The following is a 26,805-nucleotide window of genomic DNA, read 5'->3' as shown; positions in this document are numbered from 1 at the left end:
AATTCTTTTGTATTTACATAATTAACATCAACCTTATATTTGGGTTCACATTACAAATAATCAGAACTTTAATTATAAAAAATATATAAACTTAATTTAAAAAATATACTAAGTTAAATCTATTTTTATAATATGTAAATAAAGTAAAAAATAATATAAATTTTATAATATATAACCTTTATAAATAATGTTTTATCAATTGTCTAATAACTTTCATAGCACTTCTTATAAATAATATAATTTTTGTCATAAAAAATATTTTTTATAAATAAGTTATAATAAAAAATTATAACATTTTCTTATGAGTAAGTATATTATTTTTATAACATATAGCATAGACTATAAATAAGTTATGTTCATGCTTCTTGACCATAATTTTATAAATAAATATATTAAAACACTTTTACAACATTAGAATTTTTTTCTCGTAACTTTAAATTTTTTAAGATTTAACTTTTTTTATAACTTTATTAAACATACAAATTATTTTTATAATATAATTTTTATAATTTATAATATAAAAATTTTTTGATAACCATCCCAAATATTAACACGTACTCATACTTATAATATAATTTTTATAATTTATATAAAATAATTTTTAAAATTAAATTTATATATAATTACTTATATAATTACTCTAATTCTCATATTTTTCTAAAAATTAAAAGTATAATCGGAATACTCTTAATTCTACCCATTATAGTTACTCAAGTTATATAATTATAAATAATTAGAGGGTTTTAATTTAAAATAGCGTTAAACAGGAGAAAAGAAAAAGAAAAGAAAGTGAAGAGTAATGATGTCCCTACAAATACCATAAGCGCATATAGAAGGGTTGTGATTGGTGAGAACATGGGCATGGCATTGTCGTGGGCCGGTGCTTGTCCCACTCCAAAGTCCAAACCCTTCTCAACTCTCATTCATCATTACTACTTTTTTCTTTTACTGTCGGTTTGATACAAAATACAACTTTGGTGCTATTTTAACTCAAATTTAACTATAATTTATTTCATGAAAAATAGTTTATGGTTTTGTTTTTGTTTGATCACGATCGGCTAATGCATGGTAAAGAACTCATAATACTCAAGATTTCACCACCTTAAATCTGCAGTTTTTTTTTAATAAGTGAATTTCAATAACAGAATAAAATTTAAACACTAAACACAATTAACACAACTCAAACTTAAATCATATTTAAGATAATAAACACTCTTAACTGTTAAATCATTACATGAAATTTTTAAATTTGAAATTTTAAATATAAAAAATTGTTGTGCAAAACAAATATCAAATGATGGCTTCTTTTAATGATCACAAAATGAGTTTATTTATAATGAAAGGAAATGTTTTAAAAGGGAAAAATTGATTCCGTAATTATTGCATAATCAAAAACATGAAAACCCAAATATTCAAAGTTACTTTTTATTTTATTTAATTTTTCTGAAGTTGAGATAATAATTAACAACAGTAACAAGAAATAATAATGTAACAATAAAATTTCCCATGCTTTTGTGATCGTTAAAGATAGATATAAAGCAAATAAAAGGAAAAAAAAAAAAAAAAGCCACAACTTTAAACTGTAACACACACGCACAATCTCTGTTTGTCGACAAGTTTGACGCCCTGAAAATCCCTGTGTTCTTTCTTTGTAGTTTTGCTTTTCATTACAACCAGAGTTTCCACTTCTTGTTGTTGGACAAAATCAGGAAAAAAAAGCGCTCAGATCTTAGCACATAATAAAAAATAAAACACCTCTATTTTGGGAATTGGGTTGTGTCCAAATCTTGAATTAGAGCCGTAGATTCCAACGAAAATATCAAATTTTCTGCTTTTATTTCTTGATTTTGGAGTAAAAAAAGCCAGAGCCGAAGGTGAATGTAATTTTTGTTTTCTTTTTCCTTTTTTCTTTTTTGCTTTGAATTGTTGAAGTTAATATTTTAAAGAGTAAAGTTGGGAATTTTCATTGGGATTTTCTTTTTCCTGTTTTTACTCTTCCTTGGATTCCGGTGTTTTCTGAAGAAAAAGTTGGTTGCTTTATTGGAATCTGGGCTTAAACTGTTGATGGGTCTTCGGTTAATATTAAATCTCGGGGGAGGGGGTTGGAATTGGAACTAGCTCACTTAAGATTCTCAACTTTTCAGGTGTTCTTGGTTTCTGAGTATTGAAGGAATTCTCTGTTTTTCCTTTTAAAGCTAAAGAGTTCAGCTTTTGGGGTTGATGCCTTGTTGGTTTCTTGGCTTATATTGAAGAATTTTTGTGTTAAAAGTAAGGTCTTGTGAGGCTTTGAATTGGGGATTTATCTTTCAACTTCTGTTTTTGCTTCACTCTCGGGATGTTGTGGGTGATTTTAAGTTGCTAGCTTAAAACAGAAAATCACATTTTTGTGCATTGGGGTACTGGATGTTGGGAAGTTTTTGGTTTCTTAATTGTAGGCTGTGTTACCTGTGTGAAAGTTCTTCCTTTTACTGTTCTTTTTCTTGCAAAATCATGCATGTGTATGCTTAGGGAAGGATTTAGTAATACAGAGGTTAATGATTTGGCTTTAATATAAAATTTTCATACACTAGGGGCTTGAAGACTTGGGGTTTTAGGTTCTAATTAGGTTTCTGATTTGGAGATTGTTTCTTATTTTGGTTTCTACTTCTGAATTTTTGGGTGACTTGATATTCTAAAAGGTGTTGTTTTTGCTTTGCCAGGTTCATTTCCTTGGTGCTTTATCATGGATTCCCCACAGTCAGTTGTTTCACCATTCAAGAACTCTGTTGTAGCTGAGCCTGAGAAGCAGAAAACCGAGTTTTTCAGTAGGAACTCGGGTGGTTTGTTGTCAAATGGGTCCGAGGTTAACAAAAAGGAAGAGAATTCCATTGGTGTTCTTGAGGTTTATGTTCATCAGGCAAGAGATATCCATAACATCTGCATTTACCACAAGCAGGATGTGTATGCTAAGCTTTGTCTCACCTCTGACCCCGAAAGCACGGTTTCCACCAAGATCATCAATGGTGGTGGGAGGAACCCGGTGTTCAATGATAATCTACGCCTCAATGTTCGAACTGTTGATTCCTCCCTCAAAATCGAGATATTCATGATGAGTAGAGTGAGGAATTATCTTGAAGACCAGTTGTTGGGATTTGCATTGGTGCCACTGTCTGAAGTGCTCCTCAAGAGTGGGAAGTTGGAGAAAGAATTCTCTCTTTCTTCAACTGATCTGTTCCATTCACCTGCTGGTTTTGTCCAGTTGTCTCTTGCATATGCTGGATTATCTCCTGAAGTAATCGCTATTCCTGCTATGCCTAGAGATGTGGCTGCTGACGAAACTGTGAAGGATTCGGAAACAAGTGAGTGTGAGTTGGAAAAGATTGAGTTCCCGGATCCCATAATCGCGAATGAGAACCAGATGATGGTGTCCGAGTATATCGGAATCCAATGTTCTAATTTGGACTCTGAAAGTTCCGAAAGTTTGGGCACCTCTGATGCTGAGAGTCAAATTAGTTCAGACATGGGTGCTCGTTTAATGGAGAGCTTCTCTACTGCTACAGTCAATTCCATCCAAGCCCCCAAGCTTGATTCTCCTCCGAGCAGCGTGTCAACCAACGGGGTTTCATCTCCTTCAGCTGGTGCAAGCTCTGAGTCCTTCGATGGTCTGGCTGCTTCGAAGACTTCTACTCAGGAACACATTTCAGCCCCGAAACAAAAAGCTGTGGATGTTGGAGATGTTGACACCCATTCCTCAGGGGCACAAAGCAGTTCCATCGTGAAACCTGTTGTTTCCGTTAACATTGAGCCCGAGCAAAAGCTGGTGCAGCAAGACATAGTAGACATGTACATGAAAAGCATGCAGCAATTTACCGAGTCATTGGCTAAGATGAAACTGCCTCTGGACATCGACAGTGGACCGACCAAATCGGAGAATTCAAGTACCACTGATCAGAAAATACAGGCATCGAAAAACACCGGCTCCCGAGTGTTCTACGGAAGCAGGGCTTTTTTCTAAGCTTCCTGATCCTCTATTCAAAGGAAGACACACAGGTGACTTTAGAATTTTAGGGTGGAGACTAATGCTACTAATAGTGAAATGTAATAATAATGTATCATGTAATGTGGTCTTTTCCTTTGTATGTCAACATGCTTTAGATGAGAGGAGGCAAAAATCATGACTTTGTACTGTTATTAGCTTTGTTCCATTGCAGTTCCGGTTAGTATATATGAACCTTTCCCTTTTTTTCTATAACATCGTCTTCTTGCTGATTTCCACTTTCAAAATAATTGCAAAAAATCACATTCCAATCTTAACCACAGTGTAATTTATGCATGTAATCATATTCTTGATAATTTGGTCCCACTTTCGCATGGTGAACCATGCAAAATTTTGCTTTCTGCTGTTTGTAATACTAAGATTCAAGATATCATTGGACCTATATTCATATTTACTTTACATATCCATCATAGAAGAGGCAATTGGCTAATATATCTTTTTACAGTGTCATAATCTTTTACCAATATTTGAAATTCAAAGCGAGAGCAAACCAGTGTTTATTTCAAAAGAATATAATTAAAGGATAACAAGACAGAAAATAAGTGATGATCTTGTTGCATGTAAAGGAGCAAAATCTAAATAGGTACTTCAATGATTTCATTTGCTCTGATGGTCATATGCCTTCTGCAGATCCATGCAATATGGCCATCATCCCTGTATCTCACCCTCCATAACCCGAATTTATCTGCAATATCCTTTCCTGTTGAGCACCTCCTGTCCCTTAAGAAGTCCACCACCCATTGTTGTGCTGATCTTAGGTCTTGTTGAATATCTCCTCTTCTGTTCTGGTTTCGGATTCCATTTATTCGTCCCATTGCTGCAGATCCAGCAGCTCCAGCAGCGACTGCTCCTGCTGCTCCATAAATTACAGAAGAGTCAGCAAGATGGGCAACTTCCCTGCTCAAATCCGGTATCAAGTTTCCCATACCGGCTGCTAAATGTGCTCCGATTTTGAGAGCAAATGTGACCAGTTTCATGAACTTGGTCATGTATGGAGCTAAGCATTTTACAACAGTGTTATCTACGTGCATTACTTCACAACCAACTTGATCTTCAACAACATGCATTTCTCTCCTGAATTCACATAACATGTGCAACCGAAGAGCAGTCATGCCGGAAATAACGGTGGTTACCAATCTCCTCGAGTAGTTTTCAGTTTGAACAAAATAGAACATGTTGGGAACTTTCCGTCCTTCGACGTGAACATTAAAGTTCACAAGGTAGTTCACTTTACGGTGAAGCTCGATTAGAAGTCTGTGCTCATAATACCTCATTCCCTGAATCTCCTGTTTCAAATCTCTTATTTCTTGTTCGATGATCTTTAATCTCTGTAATACTGTTTCCACTCCCTTGGCTATCCCACTAAAAGAAGGATCAACTTTGCCACTTTCAACAGCACTGGATAATGAATTCTCTTCTTCATCAGGATTGTTTTCTGGTGGAACTTGCAGTTCCACAGCAAGGTTGTACAGGTCATGATATCTTCGGTGCAGTACTTCCCGGAAATCGTCATCAGATAGGAGGTCTCGAGCTAAATCAAACCCAGCTCTAAGTACTAGTTTGCCTGAATCCGACACCGAATCCCAAGTGTGCTGATAATCATACATGGTTTCAGCTGGGACCGAGAGTAGTGCTTGTTTAAGTTGTTGAAGAGGCACATATTGGGATTTCCGGTACCTGGGAGGAACTAGGTTTTGCACACATTCTGGCCTCATAATATTTTCAATCAAAGTTACACCATGGCAAAGGCTTTGAATTGCTGGAACTATGAGCTGGTGGATAAGCCTGAGTGTTTCTGTAAGGTTCTTGGTGGAACAGGCAAGGATGTCAATGTAGTAACCCAACTGTCCTCCGAGCTCTACTCGGACATGGATACCATTGATGTTAATAGAAATGAGGTACTTCTCAAGGCTATAAGTAGCTCCATGCTGATTCTTCATTGCCATGATTCTGTTATGAAGGTGCACCTGTATTTGCAAGAATTAAAACTGAGTGAAAAGTTAAGACTAGGACATGGTCATTAAAAAAAACCTTCCTTGATGATATATGTTCTCATGGTGTAAGCTATTTGAATATATTCACACTTGAAGGAAAACAAATCAGCATCTCTCTCTCTATATATCTATATATTCAAGTTCTGAAAAGCAACATGAAGCGATATGTGAAAGAGAGTGGAAAAAATCTTGCCTGTAAACGCGGAAAGAAGCCGGGTGTAAGGAACATATGGCTTGAATCATCACACTGAAGATGCCTCCCTGCATAAAGGCAATCAGCACCTCCTAATTGCCACTTCTGCGGTTTACCTCGGCCTTCTTCAAGAATGGAAGGAATCAACAGTAAAGAATTTGGATCAGACGGGTCTTGTTCATAGCATAGTTCAAGTTTCATCATCATTTTAATAAGGTCATTGGCCTCTAAGTTCTCAAACACCTTTGAACCCATTCCTGGAATCTGACTCTGCAAACTTGCTCTTATAATCTTCTCCAGTTCTTTCCTGCTGATGAATCCATTCTCTGCTGAGCTTTGCCTTCTAACCTCCAATTTAATCAGTTGACTCAGTACTTCACCACAAAACCACTCACAATCCAATATCAGGAAGCCTAATTCATCGAAATAGATCACCTCGCCAATATGATGGAGACAAGTAGCAACCGCCCTCCTTCGAGTTTCGATTTTCTCCTTATTATCACGTCGAGATCGAATCCTCAGAGGTGGAACTTTAACTTGGCATAGCTCAGCAAACTCTTTCCACTTCATAGCTGGCTTGTTATAGTTTTCTGATCTCCAATCTGATAAAATTTGTATAAGATCATTGCAAAGCTGATAAACCCGAGGAACTCTCTGGAGGACAGTTTTGCTTGTTTTTCGAATGTGATGAGTGAGTTTACTGACTGATGCAGACGATCTTGCATCGACAGTAAACACAGTTGGATAGAAATCAACATAGCCATTAAACTTGTCTCTCAACTTTTGTATTGAATTCACTGCGGCCTCCAAGTTCTGGGATGTTTGATTGACTTTGTCATAGTGTGTGAGGACAACTGCTACATTGGGTAGCATGCACTGCTGGACCGCCCTTTTTGAATTGGAAACGATGAACCTGAGCCAATATTGGAGGTCCTCTTTAATCTCCATTGGAGTCTTTGGTTCTCGGTTGCTTGGTTTCCTGAATAAACTGGATATGATGAGGAAAAACGATGCGCTCCCATGCCCCGGGAACATGAGATCATGAAGAGAGTAAAACTCATGCTGACCAGCAAGATTCCATATCGATATCTTTGTGTCTTCATCTTTGAAAGTCTTTATCTTCATACCAACTGTTCTAACAGCTTGTTCAACTGGATTCACGAGGGTCCTCACTTGTTCAAGGTAGGGAAGTTTAGGAGAAGAGAAATTCTGTGATATTGAATTGCAAAGTGTTGCCTTACCTGAAAATAGTAATTAAAAGGAAATGGTTACTTTTGATCTCAGCATTAATAAGTGGAAATGTGTAGTTAATAGAACTTACCAGCATACTCTTGGCCACAAAAGAATACCCTACAGCACTTGGGCTCAGTAAGTGGCATATCCTTGAGCAAATCATTTTCAGGTTCAGTTTCAGGCTTCCCATTCTGACCCAATCTATGATAAATGGCATCTGCCTTCCCCGTATTATGCAATGGAGTTCGAACGAGATCAATATCTTCGATCCAAGGATTTATTTGCAGTGTCTCCATTATTGCCTGCAACAACCTCTCCCCTCTAACTCCTTTGCAGCCTTGTAAAGACAAACATCTCAAACTGGCATTCTTCTCTAAGCTCTTGAAGATTCTAAAAAAGTCATCTGGTCTCATACTTTGATCATCCACGATAGCTAGCCGAGTCAAAGTTTCGTTGGTGGTTAACATATGCAAAATGGCTGCAAAACCAGATCTTCCTATTTTTGTTCTACTACCTCCAAATGTCACCGACCTTAGTGTAATGTTGGCTTGGCATTGCAAAGCAGAGAACCTACTCAAAGGGCACAGCAGATGCTCGAGTCCCACACCGCTGAACCAGTTTCCATCGAGGTGCAAGCGTTCCAAATGCCTGTTCTTGAATAGTCCAGCTGCTACATACACTATTCCCTTGTCTTTAAGGCAGGTTTTTGACAAGGTTACCTCTTTCAGGCTTCGGTTCTGCTCCAAAACCCATCTAAATTCCTTTGCCCACCGTGATTTTAGGCGTACTCCTGTCATATCGAACGATGAGACGGTCGAATTCATCCCAAGAGCACAAGCAACCCTGCAGGCACCCGAAACATCGATCTTGTAGATCCTAAGAGTGGTGTTTTGAGGTGTAAACTCAACCACCTTGGAACTTTTATCTCCACTTTCTCCACTCCATACATGGACTTCCATACCTCTATTCCTTGCTAAAACAGCAGATATAAGGGGAGTTGCTGTGATCGAACTCGAGTCGAAAATCGTCAAAAGCTTCAGCATTGAGTTAGCTTCAATCATCTTTGAAAGCTCCTCAGCACCTCTTGATCCAATTGAGTCTTCCCATATCTGTAACTCTTCCAAGCTTTCATTCACCTTAAGAGCCGAGGCAAGAAATATAGCACCAACTATCCCAATATGTGATTCACAAAACATCACCTCTTTGATAGCTCCATTTCTCTTCAAAATATCAGAAAACTCTGATAAGCAATCTTCACTGAATCTGCTCCTCATGAACACCAGTTGTTTGATGTTCAAGTTACTATCTAACAGCTCCCCAAGGTTCTGCACTTGTTCTAACTCCCATTCAACACAATGAAACTCCAAATTCCGAAGAGACAACAAGCTGGTCTTGGCTGGTCCTAGCACTATAAGAATTAGGGAGAAGTATTCAAGACAATCTGAGGAAATGTTAATGGCCATGGAGTTTTCTGTTTCTTGATAACAGCCTGAAACAGGTTGGGAAAGGTAGAAGGAAATGTTGTGTAGGTTAAGGCTTTCAGTTTCAAATGCTTGAAGAAGCCATTCAAGATCTCTCAGCTTCTGGTTTGATGCCATTGCCATTGTAAAACTGCCCCCCACCAACAAAGATACCAAAACTAAAAGAAAATCATAAAACCCCCCAATATATTGAAGCTGGTTGCATGATATTGATATTCATGGTAATATGCTACAGTGCATTTTGAATTTTGATGCAAATTTTCTGTCATATTCTCTCCTTCATTTCAAAGTTATTCCTTACTGCAATACAGTTTAAAACTAAAGATAATATGATTTTTTTTTACCCAAAAAGACATCTTTGCATCTTTTTTTTTCTTTCTGAACTCTAAACCATGTCTCCACTTCATTATGGTTCATTTATCAAGTAATTTACTTGGTTAAATAAGATTAAAAGGTGGTACTTCTTACAGGTGTAAATGGAGGCCTACACCTTTTTGACTTTTTTTTTTTTTGTTTTTCTAAAGCTTTCTTCTAACTTTGTTTTCTCATTGAAGAAAATGAAAGAATCCTATAAAGCAATGACAAAAAGAAAGAAAAAAAGAAAAGGCAGTTAAGTGATGGACAAATTAACCTCTTTTTAAGGAAAGTAATTATCCCCAACAGGACAAGAGACAAGCTTGTTTAATGTATGATGAAGACATGCTTGGACATCCTATTAAGATTAACCATGGTTTTTATTTTTTATTTTATCCATCCACCAAACATACCTCAATTTGGCTAGTGAATCATATGCTCTTTCTGGGTTTAAAATCTTATCTTGAAAAACCATAAGTGAAATATATAAAGTAGATTGCCTCGAAAGGTGTGCAAATTGGCCAACATAGTCGTGAATTTGCGGTGCAATCAAGGCCGTAGGAAATTTTCAGCCAAGTTTGGACCCCATATATGTATGTCATTTTCATGTGGGAAAAACTTAAACCATATATATATATTCCCATGAAGGACTAAGATTGAACCAATCATGGTGAATGGTAAACTTAATATCAATTATCATATAGCAAATGAAGAATATTTTTCAAGCTCTGGTAAGTTTTGGAGTTAGAATGGTGGGAGTCACCATACAAGGTTCATCATTTCATTTCATGGCATGGGGGACCTCAATCTTTTCTTTTTCTGACAAACATTCATTAAGTAAATGGACCAAGAAAAGAATACTCAATTTGGGAAAAATAATTCTTTGATCCTTAAATTATACATATTTTTCACTTTGGTATTTAAAATTTCTTTTTGTTTATAGATTTTAATCTAAATATTTCAAGGCGTTAAAAAACTTTGTTCAATGAAATCATGTCATCTGCCTTAATTTTTCATGTTATTAAATTATTTTGTGTAAAAACTTTTTATAATTGACTGAAATATATTAAAAACTTCTATATAAATGAAATTCTTCTTATAAATCTTTCACCTCAAACACACCTTAAAAGATTAATACAGTTAAATATTTAGAGTAACTAAAAATAGTTTAGATATTACGATGAGATAAAAATTTAGATATCAAAAAAAAAATACATAGTTTAAGGGCTGAATTGAGAATAAAACCGACTCTTTCTACATCATGAAAACAACAAAAAGGGCTCCTATTTTTTACTTAGTCCCATACTCCCATATCAGTTTGGGACTTTCTCCACTGATACTTTTGAAAAGCTGATATTAACATTCTATTTTTTTCTGGCAAAGTTTAAGACGGAAAATGGAAACCCACAAAAATAAAGGTGAAATGGGAAGTGGCAGTGGCAGCCTCCACACTTACTTTCAGACGTAAAAGAAAGAAGCAATAAAAAATTTGACACCAGAATAGAGAGAGGACCACAAACTTACTAACATCAAACATCCTCCAATGCTACGTGTGACATCCATTTTTATTGAGTAATTTTGAAGAAATTAAAATTTTAACTTTTTTATATATGAATGGAAAGTTTCGAGCAATCAATTTCAATATACCAGAAATCTATATTTAGGTGTTTGTTTATTTTAAAATTTAGGTGTTTTTCGTAGTATGAAGTTTGTAGCTTTATTTAGTATGGTTATCTTGGTTATACGAGTATCGTATTAAAAGATACGAGGTCTCAAAGTAGATTACTCGAAACTGTTAACATAAAAATATTTAGACAAATTTAGATGATTTTTTATGTTCTGGTTTTTAAAACTTAAGTTTTTCTGTAGCCAATTTTAAGGAATCAAGTCTCTAGGTTTTAGTATTACATCAATTCTTTAACTTCATGTTTTTAAACTATTAAAATGCGAAGTAATTTTTGCGTTTAAATAGCTTCAAATAAACTAAACGATCATGAAGTTTAGAAGTTCAGAATTTTAATTTTAATTGTTTATAAAAATATTTTCTATTTGATTATTTGATTAGAAACCATACTAAACTGAGTTTTATTAATTTATTAAATTTTCACACATATAAATATATATATTATTAAATTTAATTTATTTATTTGAGTTAAAAGATAATTTTTTTAAAAATTGTACATTTATATTTCACGCACGGATAAAATTTTAGACATGTGTACTTTGCTCTAGTTAAAAGAAAGCATTTGTAGTGGGAAACATTTTTCCCAGTTTAACCTTAGAATGCTATTATAAAAAGGAAAATTATTTGATGCATTGTCATCGGAGTTTTAGACTCCAATATTATAGTAAATGAGTTGACAAGTGTCTATAGAGATATAGTAAAACATTAAAATGTATATTTAAAAAATAGACGCATGTCAATTTTCAAAGGTGCTTATGGAATAAAAAAATATATTGTCGATTAGTACCAAATATTAACCCTTATAAAAATACATATATTATATAATAAATATAAAATAAACATATTATAAATATTATTATATATAAATTTTATTTTATACAGGCAATCTAATAAATATATAAATTCATTATCATAAATATATTTTAACTATTATTTTAATATAATAATATAAATATATTTCAAATAATATATAAAATGTTAAAATGATTTATGATTTTTATTATATAAAATATATAATTTTAAGTTTTATAATAATTAAATAAATATATAATAAAATTTATATGAATTAATCATAAATAAGTATTATATAAATAATAAAAACAAAAACAAATATAATTAATGAAATATTAATTATTTATCAATAAATTTATTATTTAAGATAAAGACAAAATTAATATATATTTTTTATCTTTTAATATGAAATATAATTATTTATTTTACATCTACATTTAATCTAATGTCCTTAATGGTTATTTTATACTTTCACTACATTGCCACGGATGTTATTAAATCCAAACATATATCCCATCATTGATTTTAATCTCATCACTATAGTAATTAATTTCATTGCCATTGTTGTCTTTAATCTCATTGGAGCCAATCTCATAGATAATCCAAAGGAAACCTCAATTGTTAGTAAGATTGCCACACAATTGAAATGTTTTAGAATTACCATAGAAAGTTGTACCTTTTAAGCCTCTAATTTATTGATTGAATTCTAATTTTAAAGTTGGATTATTGAATTATAGGCTATTTGATGATTTGTGCAAGTCATTCCTCAAGTGTCGATTCAGTAAATTGAAAAATTAACTACAAAGACTTTATGTTACTTATGCAAATATGTTGACCATGTTATTTTTATTTTTATTTTTTAAATTTGGGTTAAAGATGGTTTAATTTTACAATGTACAATTGTAAATTAGTTAAGTGCTATACTTTTCTATACTTAAATTAAATTATGAGGTACTCAATTATATTTTAGTATGTTGTGTTTTGAAAAATAATTCCAATTTATATTTTTGCTAAACGATGTTTTGGGTAATCAAATTTTTATGATTTCGAAAAATTAATGAGGGTTAAACATTGGTTATGTCGACATGTATTTTGTGCTTATTTAGCATAGTGGCTTTCAATCCATTGCCACTAGGGTAAATTATGATTTTTGTTTCAACTCACTAACATCGGGGTTAATTGTTATTTTTGACCTTTTGGCACTGAGAATAAGCCTGAGGATTATTGCATTACTCTAAAACTTTCAAGTTTCGATACTCCGTGCGATAAAGACAATGTAACGGAGCATGCAGAAGATTAAAAAAAAGCAGCAGCAAAAGCATATAGTGTGAGTAGTAAAGCTGTGTTGATGTATTGAATCAGAAATTTTGGTTACTTATTTTATATGGATGATGATTGGATATGTCTCTAATGTTTCACACTAGTAGCAGTAGTAAATTGGAACTGAAACAACTCCTTACAATCTGAGATCAAAACAATCCCAGATGATAGGCAACAATTATCAGGACAAGAACCAGCATCCCAAAATAAAAATGGAAAAAGAAAAAATTTAGTACCCTATTGTTTGATGTACCACTACTGGCGCGCCTTTGCCGCAGACGCCTTCCGGAGTATATGTCCCGCAATCTGATTGTACACCTCACTCACCAACCTACATTTTCACTATTACCATAAACAAAACAAACAAACAAACAAACAAATCGAATCTCAAACCTTACACAAAACCTCCCCTTGTAACTGCTCACTCTCAAATCAATATCCCTCATTAGTGTTATAACATCAATTTCCTTGTAAGCTGACATTGTAATAAGGCAGTTGTATATCGAATTCACAAATCCTTCACCTGTTTATTCACCCTACTTCATGACTTCTGATATCCAAATCACAGTCCTCCCCCCCCCCTCCCTAGGCAGCAATTCCTGGATAAGAAACCAAAGAGACTAATTAAACACATGCAGCAAGCTGGCGTTCGAGTCTCGAGTCTCAGGACTGCTTAAACAGAATATTACCTCTACTCGACTGTCTACTAGCAACACCGTAGCTTCCAACATAATCCTCGGAGGATCCTGCAGTACCATCTACGGACACATTCCCAAGCCCATAACTGAATGAGCTAGAACCATCCAAGTCAGCAGTTGTTGACTGCCAAGTTGAATCACCATAAACTGAACCACTATGGTAAAGATCTCCATAGGACCCCTTAAAATTACCGGTTGGCCCAGCAAAAGAAGATGTTGGAGCCGTGACAGTGCCACCGTTTCTTCCATATCCTCCCCCACCCAAACCATAGTTGTCATCGGCACTTCCAAAACCAGCACTCCCACCAGTATAGCCAGGGGCATTTCCTCCACTTTGAATGGGAGGAGAAGGGCTCCAATTAACCCCACTATTTCCTAAAGGACCAAAACTCCCCCTTCCAGTCCCCAAGAATCCACCAGGGCTGGTGGCATTTGTGGCATTGCTAAGGCTTCCATTTCCCCAGATATCCCGAGTACCAGAGCTTAAATTAGAATCATTTCTTCCACTTCCAACACCATAGCCAATAGGAGTATTATACCTGTTTGAAATCCCACCATAATAGGGGCTAATTAACCGTCCATATCCAAGATTGTTGCCAAAGTTAGAACTCCCACCAAAGTTTGGGCCCATTCCCGGTTCCATATCCATACCTATTCCATAGCCAGGGTTATTAAATGGAGGAAACCCAGTTCGACCAGAAGCAAGAGGATTAAACCTACCATCCATCCTAACTCCTAAGTCGGCTAGTGGGCTAAGATTATATCCCTGAGCATAACTATTGAGAAAGTTGGCAGTCCTACTCAAACCATAATTATATCCAATCACAGGGCTGCGGGCAGGGCCTGGAGATAGTTCTTTAGGAACTGCCCTCTTGACCTCAACCAATTTCCCTTTGAGTTCATGGAATGTTTTATGTAGAACTCTATCTACCGCATCCTCTGAATCATAAGTGATGAAACCAAACCCTCTTGGCCTTTGCGTATTATGATCATACATCACCACAACATCTGTAATTGTACCAAACTGATCAAAGTAGTTCTTAAAGTCAGTCTCTGTGACCGAAGAGGCTAAACCTCCAACAAAAATCTTTTTAGTGCGTCCAGGACCTGGAGACGCAGTGATGCTACTCATGTTCCTGTTTAAAATGTTTTGATCATCCCTAGGAACAGCCTTCTTCGCCTCAACCTGAAATTTGATCAAACAATTGCATCACAGTTTCTATCCCAACCTAACCATTGGATACAAATTCACTCGAATAAATATATATTCGGTCAATGCTATAGGGGAAAGATAAAATTTTAGCAAATTTAACTCATTCTGATTATCACAAATCTCAAACTAATTGGTAAGGTATAAAGATATATCGTAATCAAGGCTCTTACCGTGCGGCCATCAATCATATGCTTATCCATAATTACCCTCTCAGCAACAGCAGGATCAGCAAAGACAATGAAACCGAATCCACGGGCACGACCAGTAAACCGATCTCTCATGATCATTGCTTCCACCACTTCTCCATATTTCCTGAAATACTCCTTGAGACGTTCCTCATCAGTGTCCCAAGATATCCCACCAATGAAGAGCTTACCAAGATCTGATTCCATCTTATCTACAATCACCAGCATCAACCACCAATTTCAATCCCAAGAGCAAAAATCTAAACTTTTCTCAAAACAAAAGCACCACAATTTGATTCAAAGATCAAAATTTCTAATTCAATCAGAATACTAACACCAATTCAATGAATGAAACTCGTGAAAAAAGCCAACACCAAATTATCCAATTACCATCGGCAGCTAAAAAGGATCTATCCTTATTCAGAAAAAAAAACGAAGTAAAACAGATCAAAATGTGAACAATAACAACAATCAAACAGGAATATTAGAAAAAGAAATTTACCTTTTGATATGAATTACAGACAGAATCTGATCGGAGACAGAGTTGGTAATTGTCAAATCCAATCTAGGATCATCTGAAAACTTCATGCACCAATCAGAAAACAACCCAAAATTCCTGACAAAAAAAAAATCGACAATCGAAACATGAGGATCAAGACAAAAGAAAAGTCCAGAGAAAAGACCAGGAAACATATAAAAACAGAGATGAAGAATATGATGAACAAGAGAGAGAGAGAGAGAGAGAGAGAATATACCATCTTGGAAATGACCCAGATGAGAAAATGGGAGGAAAATTAAGATCTGAGATGAGAAACGATGACAACGGAAACAGAAGAGGAGGTTTTGCTCTTCATATTTTTTATATATCTTTAAAAAAAAAAAAAGGTTTGTCTCTCCTCTCTCTCTCTCCCCTCCTCTGTTTCTTTTCTATATCTTTCTTGGTTATTCCACTCCTCTTAATTAAATCAAAAGAAATGGAATTTGAGGAGAGAGGTAGAGGGAGAAAGAGAGAATATATATATGGAGAGACATTGAGAGCAATCCTCTGGTGTAAGAATATTTGGAGTAGCTTAAAGAGTGATGACAGCAGATGGTGATGTTTTATTTTATTTTCTAATTTTCTATTTTAAGAAAAAAAATTACAAACATATTATTACAACTTAATAACCTTAAAACACAGCTATTCTTTGCTTGGATGGAATGCTAGAACCAAATCAAGCTTCAACTTTTGCATTTATTTTTAATCAAATTGCAAATTTTTTATATGTTTGATCAAAATTTTGGCATGCTGTTGTTGTCCAAAGTTCATGTTACAATACAACTTTATGGTACATATTGAGTCTGGTTGGCTTCAGTTGAGACCACACATCTAATTAGTGGAGTTTTATAACTTACACCTTTCTTGATATTTTATTTATTAATATTTTTCTTTGCCCTTCTTTTGTTCCTAAAAGAACACCAAAAAGGATTTATACAACATCATCACAATCATCATGTCTTGTTCTGGTCCTTCTTGACTGTTATAAGTGTCCAAAAGTTGAAACCTTTTCAAACACCATTTCAGAATTGAGTTGTAAATTTACAAGTACAATTCATCCTATGTTTGAGTTTGTATAAATCCAATGTAATTTTACAAGTTAAGTTTTGAGTCTCGTTCTATTGATATTTGAAGAGTAATATTTTGGTCGCATAAATTATATTTCTAATTTTCTAATCTTGGTTCAACAACTTTTTGCAGTTAAAGAAGGGTGTAAATTTTACTTAGCGTAAAGCAGAAAGCAAAGGCCCAATATCTAATTTAAGATTTATAAAAGATATATATTGGTTTGTAGTTAAATATATTTGGGGATATAATTTAATGATTTGGCCTGCAACTTTCTAACATAGTATAACACAACAAGCAATGTAAGAAACTATGCAAGATAAACAATGTTTTCTTTTTCTACAGGGTCCAAATTAATTTGGTTTGTTAGAAATAAAATATAAATATAGGTCATAACTTCCAAAACCAAGTTGAATTATTACAACAGATTGATGGTCCCAAATTGCCAAATACCATAATTAAAAACATGCACACTATTTGACTGCTGTTTGTGCTTATTTCCTTTGTTGTTTTATCAAATTAGAGTAGAGAAATGGTAAGTATGGACACGGATCATGTCTTATCGTTCATGTTCGGATATACATCGGGCACGAGTGTCAAACTTAGATATTTCAAGAAAATCGAAGAGTCGTGGTGCTTACCGGCTTTTAATAGAATTTGGTCTGCTTAGCATTACTAAGGGTTAGCAGGTAACTTTCAGACAAAAAAAAGAAAAGAGACAAGCAAACAAAAGACAAGTAAATGTAAAGTTTATTATGATAATAACATGACTTATAACTATATTCATTCTCCATTATGTACATTGGCCTAATGGCTCCTTCATTTCCACTAAAAGGCTTATATATATATATATATGTTATGTTTTATTTAGCTTAACATGGAAGTTCTTCAATGGTACCTTTCCTTTTCTGGTTCTGAATTGTCCACTAATAATTTGATCCTGGAGTGTCCCAAGTCTCAGGTATGACACTATGCAGCATACAACAATCACGGGGACCAGATTCCCATGAAGACATAGAGGAGACCGTACGATCTTCGTGCGCAAACAAAGCCTCATCTATCTTCTGCAAAACCTCAGCTGTAGTTAGTCTATCTTTTGGTGAATGTGAGACACACTTAAGAGCAATATTTAGCAAAGGAAATGCCCACTGCATTGCATCTTTGGTGACATCCTTGCCAAACACCTCTCCTGTCCATTCTTCCCTCACCATTGACCCCACCCACTTAGGAAGGTCTACCCCGGTTTTTTCCACGGTTTTTCCGGTTAGTAACTCCAGTAGGATAATCCCGAAGCTGAAGACATCGCCTTGTTCCGATAAACTCTTCTCCGGTGCCATGTAACCGTTGGAGGGGACGAGGCAATTCTTTTTAGGGTCTAAAAGCCTTGAGATCCCGTATTCACTTATTAATGGTTCCATGTTTTCACCCAACAATATATTTGATAGCTTTAGATTTCCATGAGGAATGCTGTCCTGGTCATTGGAACTCTGGTATATGAATGCCAATCCCCTTGCAATTCCAGTTGCTATTGTCAGCCTAAGTCTCCATGGAAATTCTTTTTTACCCTCAATGTAGCCTGCACGATCAAGCAGCTATAAGAATTTAGGCATGCAATGCTGTTATGTTTAAGGGTGCTGTGCCCTAAAATCATTTACCTCGTAGCAAGCTTAGTAGGCTTCCATTGCTCTGGTACTTGTAGAAAAGAAGTTTCTCTGTGTTGGTACAACGATATCCGACAAGAGGAAGAATGTTTCGATGCTTCAAGTTCCCTATCCGCCTCATTGTTTGCTCAAACTCTTTAAAAGAAACCTGCAATTTCTTCAATCTTTTGACAGCATAAGTAGCATTGTTCTTAAGTATTACCTTGTAAAGGCTGGTATAAAGGCTTTGGCTTCGTAAATTAGCTGAGGCATCTAGTAGATCATCTAGCTTAAATCTTTCATGGTCTTCAACAAAGAACACAAGCTCTTGATGTCTACCCTCAGGCTTCAGTTCTTGTATTGCATTGACTGGAACATGTTTGAGAGGAGATTCTTTGATAGCCCTTGGAATCTCATTAGCTTTACTTCTTTTACCTAGTACCTTGCCCATACAATATAAGAACATAAAGAAGAACCCAAGGCCAAGAAATAAAGGTACGAAAGTCCACAATAGTGTGTTTGACTTGTTATTATTAGACTCTGTTGGTGTTCCTGCAACATTTTCATTCTGAACGGTTGCATTTAACTGACTATACTTATAAACGAGCTCGAATTCTCGGTTAGTGAAATGATTGTTGGAGATGTCCAAGCTCTTGAGATATTTCAACTTGGTTAGAGTACTCCATGAAACTCTCCCACTTAAAGAATTGCTGCTTAAGTTTAGATACCTCAACCTTTTGCAGTACGATACTGACCGAGGTATCGTCCCATGTATTTGGTTCCTCGCTAAGCTAAGAACTTCAAGGCTTTGGAGCTTACAAAGGGCATCTGCATTGATTACCCCACTGAGATTCAAGCTTTCAAGCCTTATTTCTATTATGGAGGTACCCTGCAGATTGCACTTCACAACTTCAGATTTAACCAAGCAGGGACTTTTTGAAAACTCATTCCATAGGTAAGCTCCTAGTTTCATTTGTGGATCAACTGATCTAATGAAGCTAAGCAAAGATTGGGATTCACTTAACTCACCTCCCATACACACTGTGGTTAACAGAGGAACAACTGCAATGCATATTAGCCCCTTGACAAACATGTTAAAGCCTTCTCTTCTCTGCATCTTTCGACTACTTTCACCGCTCATCATTAAGGCACCTTTATGGAGTCAGAGAACATTGTTGTTCCTCCTTGGTTTGATACATCAGATAAGGACATGTTCTTGGATTCCAAAACTTCTTGTCAGCAATTTTGATCAACTTTACTTAATTTGATATCTTCAATGGACTAGATTGGTACCAGCATATTACCGAGATGCCTTTCCATATCTGGCTCGCTGTTTGTAAAAATATCCGCGGACAAAAACAATGTTTATTTTTGGAACATCCTACGAAACTAGAACCTTGTGTGTTCAGCCACCAAGCAGCAAACATACAATATTTTACCTTTTCTTTGTCTCAAATCAACCTGAATATGCATAAACAATATTCATTTTCCTAATTAGTTCATTATTTCAGGGAATATCAACCTGCAGGCTTGAAGTGGAAACAGAAACAATTGCATAAAAATTTTATTTGATGAATGCAACCCTTTCAGACATCCAAAAAATTAGCAATTTTTTCATTAATTTAAACTAAATACTAATTTAAAGCAAGGGCTTGAAGTTGACTTCGTAAAACTTTTATTTTAATCACATCAAACACTCCAAAATTTGTTTAGTTTGACATATTAACAAAAAGCAAAAGTGAAAATTGTTATTATTGTTATATATCATTATACTTTATTTCTCATCCCTTCAAATATTATTATAAATTACTCCACCTTATAGGCAAATGTAAATTACAAGCTTCTGCTAAAGTAATTGAAAACCTTTTTTTTTTTTTTTTGGGGGCGGCAACATGCCATTTGCCCTTTATATAAATTAAATATATAAGATAAAGTTATCAAAGAAGGGCACTAACAAAGTGTATGATATATCATCAAATTCTACATTTTTGTAGGATATATCATCAAATTCTACATTTTTTGTTTTGAAAATGGAAAATCAGTGCAGGCCAGCCAGATCAGTGCCATGCTGTAGCAATCATTTCCCAACAATTTTGAGTGCGACAGCAAATACAAAACAAATGCCCTCTTTATCAACCAACTTTATATGATAATAATATATGCCAAGGGCCACTTTAGGTTGGCTGCCTGTTCAAAACATAGCATGTTCTTTACATCAAATTCAACCCTTTGAATGGATCTTTCTGTTTAGTTAATATTGTTTTGACTTTACTTCAAATACAACCAAAATCCCATTTAATCTTTATCTTTAGTTTTAAAAAAATACATAAAATATAGATGAATTCATGTGGAAGAAACCTAAAGTTCACACACAATATTCTTTTCTCCCATTCAAACTTTTAATCAATATGTTTTTCTGTGGAAACCACTATCTATGTACACATTTAAACGTAAACCAAGCTCTAATCAGTCAAGATAATCAAAGTTTACCATACAATCATAAACACTATTTAAGACTTTTAAAAAAATGTAACAATACAATAACAAAAATATATGCCTAAGTACTATAATCAAACGTTTTCGTCATAATCATCAACTTCGTCGTAAAACGGATCCTTAAGCAGTTCCGCCGCGGACGGTCTTTCCCCGGGCTGAGCAATGCATCTCTCAATGAATGCCCTCACATCTGCATCTCTAACCTTGTCCAAGGCTTGAGGCTTCACCCCACTTGACACTTTCTTGTAAATTTTGGCCACATTATCGCACTCGCTATAGGGAATTTCCAAGGTCACCATCTCAAGCACACACATGCCAAATGAGTATATGTCAATGAGTTCGGTGTAATGCTCGTCGTACAACTCTGGCGCCATGAATTCCGGCGTCCCGAGGATCGAATGCGCCGAGTGGTTCTTCCCCACGATCGCCGCCAACCCCAAATCACCAATCTTAACCTGTTGATGATCCAGATTTGCTCATCAAAACCCAAAGTACTAAGCTGTACTTTTTTAGTTTTTTTCAAACCCAAAGTACTAAGCTTTACTTTTTTAGTTTTTTTCTTAGTGACCAAACATGTAAGAAAAGCAACATAAAATAAAAAAAGAAGTAACTTTATTACCTGACCAGTGTTTCCATTAACAAAAACATTGCTGCAATTGAGATCTCTATGAATGATACAAGGCTCATGTGAATGTAAATAATTCAAGCCTTTCAAAATCTGCTTTGACCACTTCTTCAACGCCTTCATTGAGACTTGCCTATGTTTCTTCCTATATTCCCTCAAATTCCCCGAAGTACATACTTCGGTTATGAAATTGAGTGTGTTATGTTCCTCGTCACGCCAAAAACTGTACAACGAGATTATGCTGTTGTTGGTTAATGACCTTAACAACCGGACCTCCGAATAAAGCCGATCGATCATCGCCGGATCGTCGGAGAAATTCCTTAGCTTGACTTGGTTCCATGCAACTTCAATTCCTTCTTCTTGATCGAATGCCCGGTAAACTTTTTTGACGGCTCCGGATCCTAGAAGTTCTGTGTACCGACCGTAACGACCGGTCTGATCGACCTCCACAAAGGGCTCGGAATCCTTGTCGGATTGGTCTGGGTTGACGCTAGGCATCTGCTCACGATAATGATCACGCAAATAACGTAAGTTATAAAAGAGCCATATAGAAAACCAGTTAAATTTATATAGATAAACACTTTTTGTTTGGTTTTGGATCAAAGTTTTAAGAACTAAAACAAGGACAGAAAAATAAAATACTTGCAGAAGATCTTAGTATGAAGAGAAATTTTTTAAAACTTCATGAAAATCCATCAAACAAAATGAAATTTTATCATCAAAAGCTTATGGTTTTAAGGCAAAAAAAAAAAGAAAAAAAAAGGAAAATAGTAAAGAGAAAAAAAGGGTTTCTAGAGAGCTCACCACAAAAAATATATATAGGAGAAGCAGAAGCTTTTTCTGCAAAAAGAAGGGTATAGCGGAGCACGGAACATGGCAAAGCCAAAGTGCCGCTTTTATGAGTAGTATTTATAGGGAAGCTTCTTCTTAGGTTAAAATAAACTAGGTTAGTGTAGCTATCTTTAATTTATATTTACATTTATATATTTTTATACACAGTGATTGAGGAGAGGTCTAACTTTTTTTTTTTATTAGTTCATGTGAAGATTTTTTTATCTCAAGAATTTAATTTTCCTTTTTTTAATTCAGAAGTTCAATTAATAATAATATTAAAACACTTCAATAAAATTGAATTATGTGATATTTTTAAAAGTAAAAAATGCTCACGTGGTTAATATTATGCACGTGAATGGAAGGTCAAGTAAATAAATATCTTGAGTTTGCGGTTGTGAGATTTTTTTTCTTACTTGATTTTTACTCAATTTTAAATTGTTTATACGAGTAATTTTTTATTTTAAAAATATCAAATAATCTAATTTAATGGAAAGATTTCAATGGTTGAATGAAATGAGTAGAGAGTTTAAATTTTAAAATAGAAGGATTGAATTTTAAATATGAAAAGAATATAGGGACCGAAATCATAAATAAACTGTGAGGAAATGGCTTTAAGCTGAACCAGGATCTAATAATATTCTGTTTTATTTTTTTATAAAGATTTAATTACGGTCTTATATAAGCTTAAATATAAACTAATAGATAAAGACATAAGATCATAAGATCTTTTTAATGGTAAGCTTATATTTAATATTTTAAAATTAAAATTTTAATTTGTTTTTTGTTCTTTTAATATTTTAAAATTAAATTTTATTATGTTGATGGAATTTATTTTCATCTTCTACTATAAGTGTTAATTATTTTTTAAAAAATTTATGTTTACGTTCATTGCTTTTAAAAAAATATTTGAATTTCCTTTGGCCGCTGTCCTTTAGATTTTACCACACTGCAGCGTGTGTTTGGGGAATTTTTTTATTGCCTTTTTAAGGCTCTGTTTCCTTGTATTTTGCAAAAATTAAAAGAGGTCAACTTTGGCACTTTTTTAATACTGAATCCTGGCCGTCCATGTTGTTTTGGATGATTTGGACGGCTTAGATGACACTAGAGAGGTTTTAGATATACATTGACTGAAGGGAAGAAGAATGGACGTAATCCTAATGCAAGTCTATGACTTTGAAATTTTCTTATTTTGTGTTCCGCTTTTTGTGTCATGGAGTCATAAATTTGGAGCGTGTTTGGCTTCCAAGAAAGTTGTTGAATGAAAATTAAAATTTGCTATTTTTTTTTATTCATGTGATGAATTTTAAGCATTGATCATCTTTTTTAAGTCAAATGTTATATCTATAAATTTTTAAAATTTGATATTCAATTAAAATATATGTTTAAGGTGTAAATTAGATACTAATAATACTCAATTGAATGACTCATATTGCAAATATTTTTATAAATAAAATTTATTTTAAAATTTAAAAATGTATTTTACAGTAATGTGTACACACATATAACAGCTAAAGAAATATTCTTAATTTGGTCAAGCTGCCAACCTTGTAACCCAAGAAAGAAAAATGTAGGTGAGACATTAATATCGAGTATACAAATACATAATGTTTGTATTTCATTTAATTTTAAACTAATATCTTAATAACGTGCATCCATGTAATTAATATTTTTTTCAAATCATAATTAAACTAATTACATAATATTAAAAAACTACATTTGTAAATTTTTAAAAGATGTCCAATGTTTATCGGATATTATCTTATCTTATTTTTAAAATTTTATTTTTTAGTTTAAACGATGTTTTCATTATTTGTTTTTATACAATGCATTGTAAAAAAATTAACATAAAATTATATTTAAACAAATTTAAAATGTTAACTTTATTAAAATAAGATTAATTTTTTAAAAATACTAATAATATTATAAAAATATTTAAATATTCTCAAACTTGATCATCATCTTTAACCTATCATCTTCATCCTAACCTTCAATCAACCTAGATTCTTACCAATCAACTAGAATAATAGGGTGAATTGTAAAAATAGTCATTTTTGTTTGTCTCTGATTACATTTTAGTCATTCATGTTTGAAATGTTACGTTTTAGTCACTTACATTATTATTTTGTTACGAAGTGGTCAATCTATCGTTAAACTCCGTTACCTCTCTAATGACATTCCTACATAGCAGTTCAAATAGGTTTTAAATGCAGCTTGGATGTCCAATTGCTGGGATGAAAATAGGTTATGTAATTAAATAAATTTAATTTGGACTGCCACGTAGGACATCCAAGTTGGCATTTAAAACCCATTTGGACTGTCACGAAAGACCGCCGTTAGGGAGGTAACGGAGCTTAACGGTAGAGTGACCACTTCGTAACAAAACGATAACGTAAGTGACTAAAACGTAACATTTCAAACATAAGTGGTTAAAATATAATCTAAGGCAAATAAAAGTGACTATTTTTGTAATTTACTCATAATAATAAATTACTTACTTTGTTCAACTCATTCGCTTTTAATATATTTAGAATAATTTGTAAAATGGTTGTAGAATTACTTTAGTGTTATAAATTAAATAAATAATTATAAAATTATAATAATAAACAGGAAGGGATAATTTATACGGTGTAAAACTTGAGTGGTTTTACATATTTTATAATTTTTGTATGATTAATATTTTAATTATTCAACCAATATTGAATTTATCAAAATATTTTTACTTGTTATGCCTATAAATTTTTAATCGATCCAATATCTTTATTATGTTGATCTAAAATATTATTTGCACTAATATATATTTAACCATTAAATTTTTTTAAAAATGAAATGAAACGTTAGGTATGCCAAACTTGGCATGCAAGATCTACATGAATGGAGAAGGAAATATAACGATTGGATCTCGTAAAACCATTTAAGTTTTACACTGATGTAAGTGGATCCCTCCTCATATTAAATAACTAGTTTCTTTCCTGTGCATGCACAGATTGATTGTATGTATTAATTAAAATACAACTTATTTTTAATTTAATACTAAATAATTTAAAATAATTGATGACACATAGAGAGAAAAAAATTGAGAATGAGAACATAGAAAAATACATATTAAAAATGAAGAAATTAAAATACTATTGTAACACCCCTTACCAGACCTGATCGTCGGGTTCGAACAATAGGATGCCACATTCGTTGTCAAAGCAACTATTAATAATTTCACATCATCAATCATGAAATCTACAATAATACAACTTTGAATAACATGAACATTATTTCTTGGTTCTTATACGAGCATACGAATGCTTTAAAGTCAACTCGAGATCAATTAGGGACCTTTTTGTAACATATAAAATGTTAGAACAAGCTTGCCATAAATAAATCCTTCAAGTATTCAATCTTGTCATAAACATCTAGATATTATGATATTCAATCAAATCTGAACCTTAGTCAAGCTTACTAGAGCTCTTTTAATGACCTGAGAATGGAATAGGACAAAATTGTAAGGTTTTGAAAGTTTGGGCTCGACATCGTGGCGTCACTATCTCCACGTCATGATGTCACCAAATAGTTTATCACATCACGACGTCAAACCACAAGATTTTACGACGTCACAAACTGTCGGTCGTCGTTATGACGAGGGATATTCCACATTGTGACGAGATCCCTATTTTTGGTAAAATCTGGCCATTTAGTACCTATTTCGTGTCAAATCAAATCAATAGCTCATTTGGTGCATAAATACACACTAAAACCTGCACAAAACCAATTCAAAACATATTTCAAGGCATCCATTTAATCATTCCTCATATTAACTAAACCAAAAGGCCATATTTGACACCAAACTTAGTCATTTCACCTATTCATCATAATCTATATTAATATGCTGAACCATTCAACATCAACATCATACCAATCATTCGTATAGCCTTTTTCAATTTAACTAATCAAACCTTTTCACTAATAGACAACAAAACATATCAATACAACTTGTACTAATTCAACCTACTCAACCATTTAATATATCCATTTCAAGTCATCATTCATTCATACCATTTCATGCTCAATAACCCTTATGAAAGCCATTCAAACATCACAACATTTTACTAACATTGTTATTCATATACTCCAACTATAGCTTAACTGTAACAACCCAAAATCCGTGAGCACCGAAAAAGTGTGTTATCGGGCCTCCATCTTAGTGAAATAAGTTCGAAAATAATTATTAAAAATATTTATGAGCCTAGTAGTGTGTCTAATTAGGTTTTAATTAAGTAAATTTAGCTTAATTTAGAGTAATTAGTAAAAAGGATTAAATTGAATAAGGGTAAAAGTTTAATTATAGATTAAAGAAAAACTAGAAGGACTAAAGAGGAAATTAAACCATTTCCTATAGCTGAGGCGGTTTAACGTGGAAAAATATCAAAGATTTT

At 33.8% G+C, this 26,805-nt stretch overlaps 5 protein-coding genes across 13 annotated transcripts; 1 reads left to right on the top strand and 4 right to left on the bottom strand.

The window, feature by feature from the left end:
• Nucleotides 1-866: 866 nt before the first annotated feature.
• On the top strand, nucleotides 867-4,231 carry LOC108482928 (uncharacterized). Of its 5 annotated transcripts, none has more exons than XM_017786035.2 (2): nucleotides 867-1,874; nucleotides 2,700-4,231. In XM_017786035.2, the coding sequence occupies exon 2, from the start codon at nucleotides 2,723-2,725 to the stop codon at nucleotides 3,992-3,994; it is 1,272 nt and encodes a 423-aa protein (XP_017641524.1). In that variant the 5' UTR covers nucleotides 867-1,874; nucleotides 2,700-2,722; the 3' UTR covers nucleotides 3,995-4,231. The 5 variants fall into 5 exon arrangements, with proteins under 5 accessions (XP_017641524.1, XP_017641525.1, XP_017641526.1 ...); XM_017786036.2 differs by having other exon boundaries at nucleotides 867-2,268; XM_017786037.2 differs by lacking the exon at nucleotides 867-1,874 and adding an exon at nucleotides 1,911-2,144.
• On the bottom strand, nucleotides 4,007-9,722 carry LOC108482927 (protein TORNADO 1). Its single transcript, XM_017786034.2, has 3 exons — nucleotides 7,545-9,722; nucleotides 6,224-7,464; nucleotides 4,007-6,003 (listed from the first exon to the last, which is right to left on the bottom strand). Exons 1-3 carry the CDS (start codon nucleotides 9,058-9,060, stop codon nucleotides 4,612-4,614), a joined length of 4,149 nt encoding a protein of 1,382 aa, XP_017641523.1. The 5' UTR covers nucleotides 9,061-9,722; the 3' UTR covers nucleotides 4,007-4,611.
• A 3,398-nt stretch (nucleotides 9,723-13,120) lies between these two features.
• LOC108483540 (heterogeneous nuclear ribonucleoprotein 1) lies at nucleotides 13,121-16,294 on the bottom strand. 5 transcript variants are annotated; one of them, XR_008284480.1, is made up of 6 exons: nucleotides 15,939-16,283; nucleotides 15,686-15,799; nucleotides 15,169-15,395; nucleotides 13,777-14,971; nucleotides 13,611-13,707; nucleotides 13,121-13,418 (listed from the first exon to the last, which is right to left on the bottom strand). XR_008284480.1 is itself a non-coding variant. In XM_053030201.1 (6 exons), exons 4-6 carry the CDS (start codon nucleotides 15,388-15,390, stop codon nucleotides 13,673-13,675), a joined length of 1,452 nt encoding a protein of 483 aa, XP_052886161.1. In that variant the 5' UTR covers nucleotides 15,391-15,395; nucleotides 15,519-15,593; nucleotides 15,686-15,799; nucleotides 15,939-16,294; the 3' UTR covers nucleotides 13,121-13,672. The 5 variants fall into 5 exon arrangements, 3 of the variants coding, with proteins under 3 accessions (XP_052886161.1, XP_052886159.1, XP_017642483.1); XR_008284492.1 differs by having other exon boundaries at nucleotides 13,611-13,686; nucleotides 15,939-16,282; XM_053030201.1 differs by adding an exon at nucleotides 15,519-15,593 and having other exon boundaries at nucleotides 13,121-13,707; nucleotides 15,939-16,294.
• A 1,418-nt stretch (nucleotides 16,295-17,712) lies between these two features.
• LOC108481215 (probably inactive receptor-like protein kinase At5g41680) lies at nucleotides 17,713-19,567 on the bottom strand. The gene is made up of 2 exons (XM_017784377.1): nucleotides 18,442-19,567; nucleotides 17,713-18,362 (listed from the first exon to the last, which is right to left on the bottom strand). Exons 1-2 carry the CDS (start codon nucleotides 19,565-19,567, stop codon nucleotides 17,713-17,715), a joined length of 1,776 nt encoding a protein of 591 aa, XP_017639866.1.
• A 1,223-nt stretch (nucleotides 19,568-20,790) lies between these two features.
• LOC108480967 (probable serine/threonine-protein kinase WNK11) lies at nucleotides 20,791-22,500 on the bottom strand. Its single transcript, XM_017784126.2, has 3 exons — nucleotides 22,352-22,500; nucleotides 21,542-22,045; nucleotides 20,791-21,377 (listed from the first exon to the last, which is right to left on the bottom strand). Exons 2-3 carry the CDS (start codon nucleotides 22,043-22,045, stop codon nucleotides 20,997-20,999), a joined length of 885 nt encoding a protein of 294 aa, XP_017639615.1. The 5' UTR covers nucleotides 22,352-22,500; the 3' UTR covers nucleotides 20,791-20,996.
• Nucleotides 22,501-26,805: the final 4,305 nt, after the last annotated feature.

The sequence above is a fragment of the Gossypium arboreum genome, chromosome 1, assembly GCF_025698485.1.
Source record: "Gossypium arboreum isolate Shixiya-1 chromosome 1, ASM2569848v2, whole genome shotgun sequence".
NCBI lineage: Eukaryota > Viridiplantae > Streptophyta > Magnoliopsida > Malvales > Malvaceae > Gossypium > Gossypium arboreum.
The sequence above is the reverse complement of the archived record's forward strand: the minus strand, read 5'-3'. Positions and strand labels throughout refer to the sequence as shown.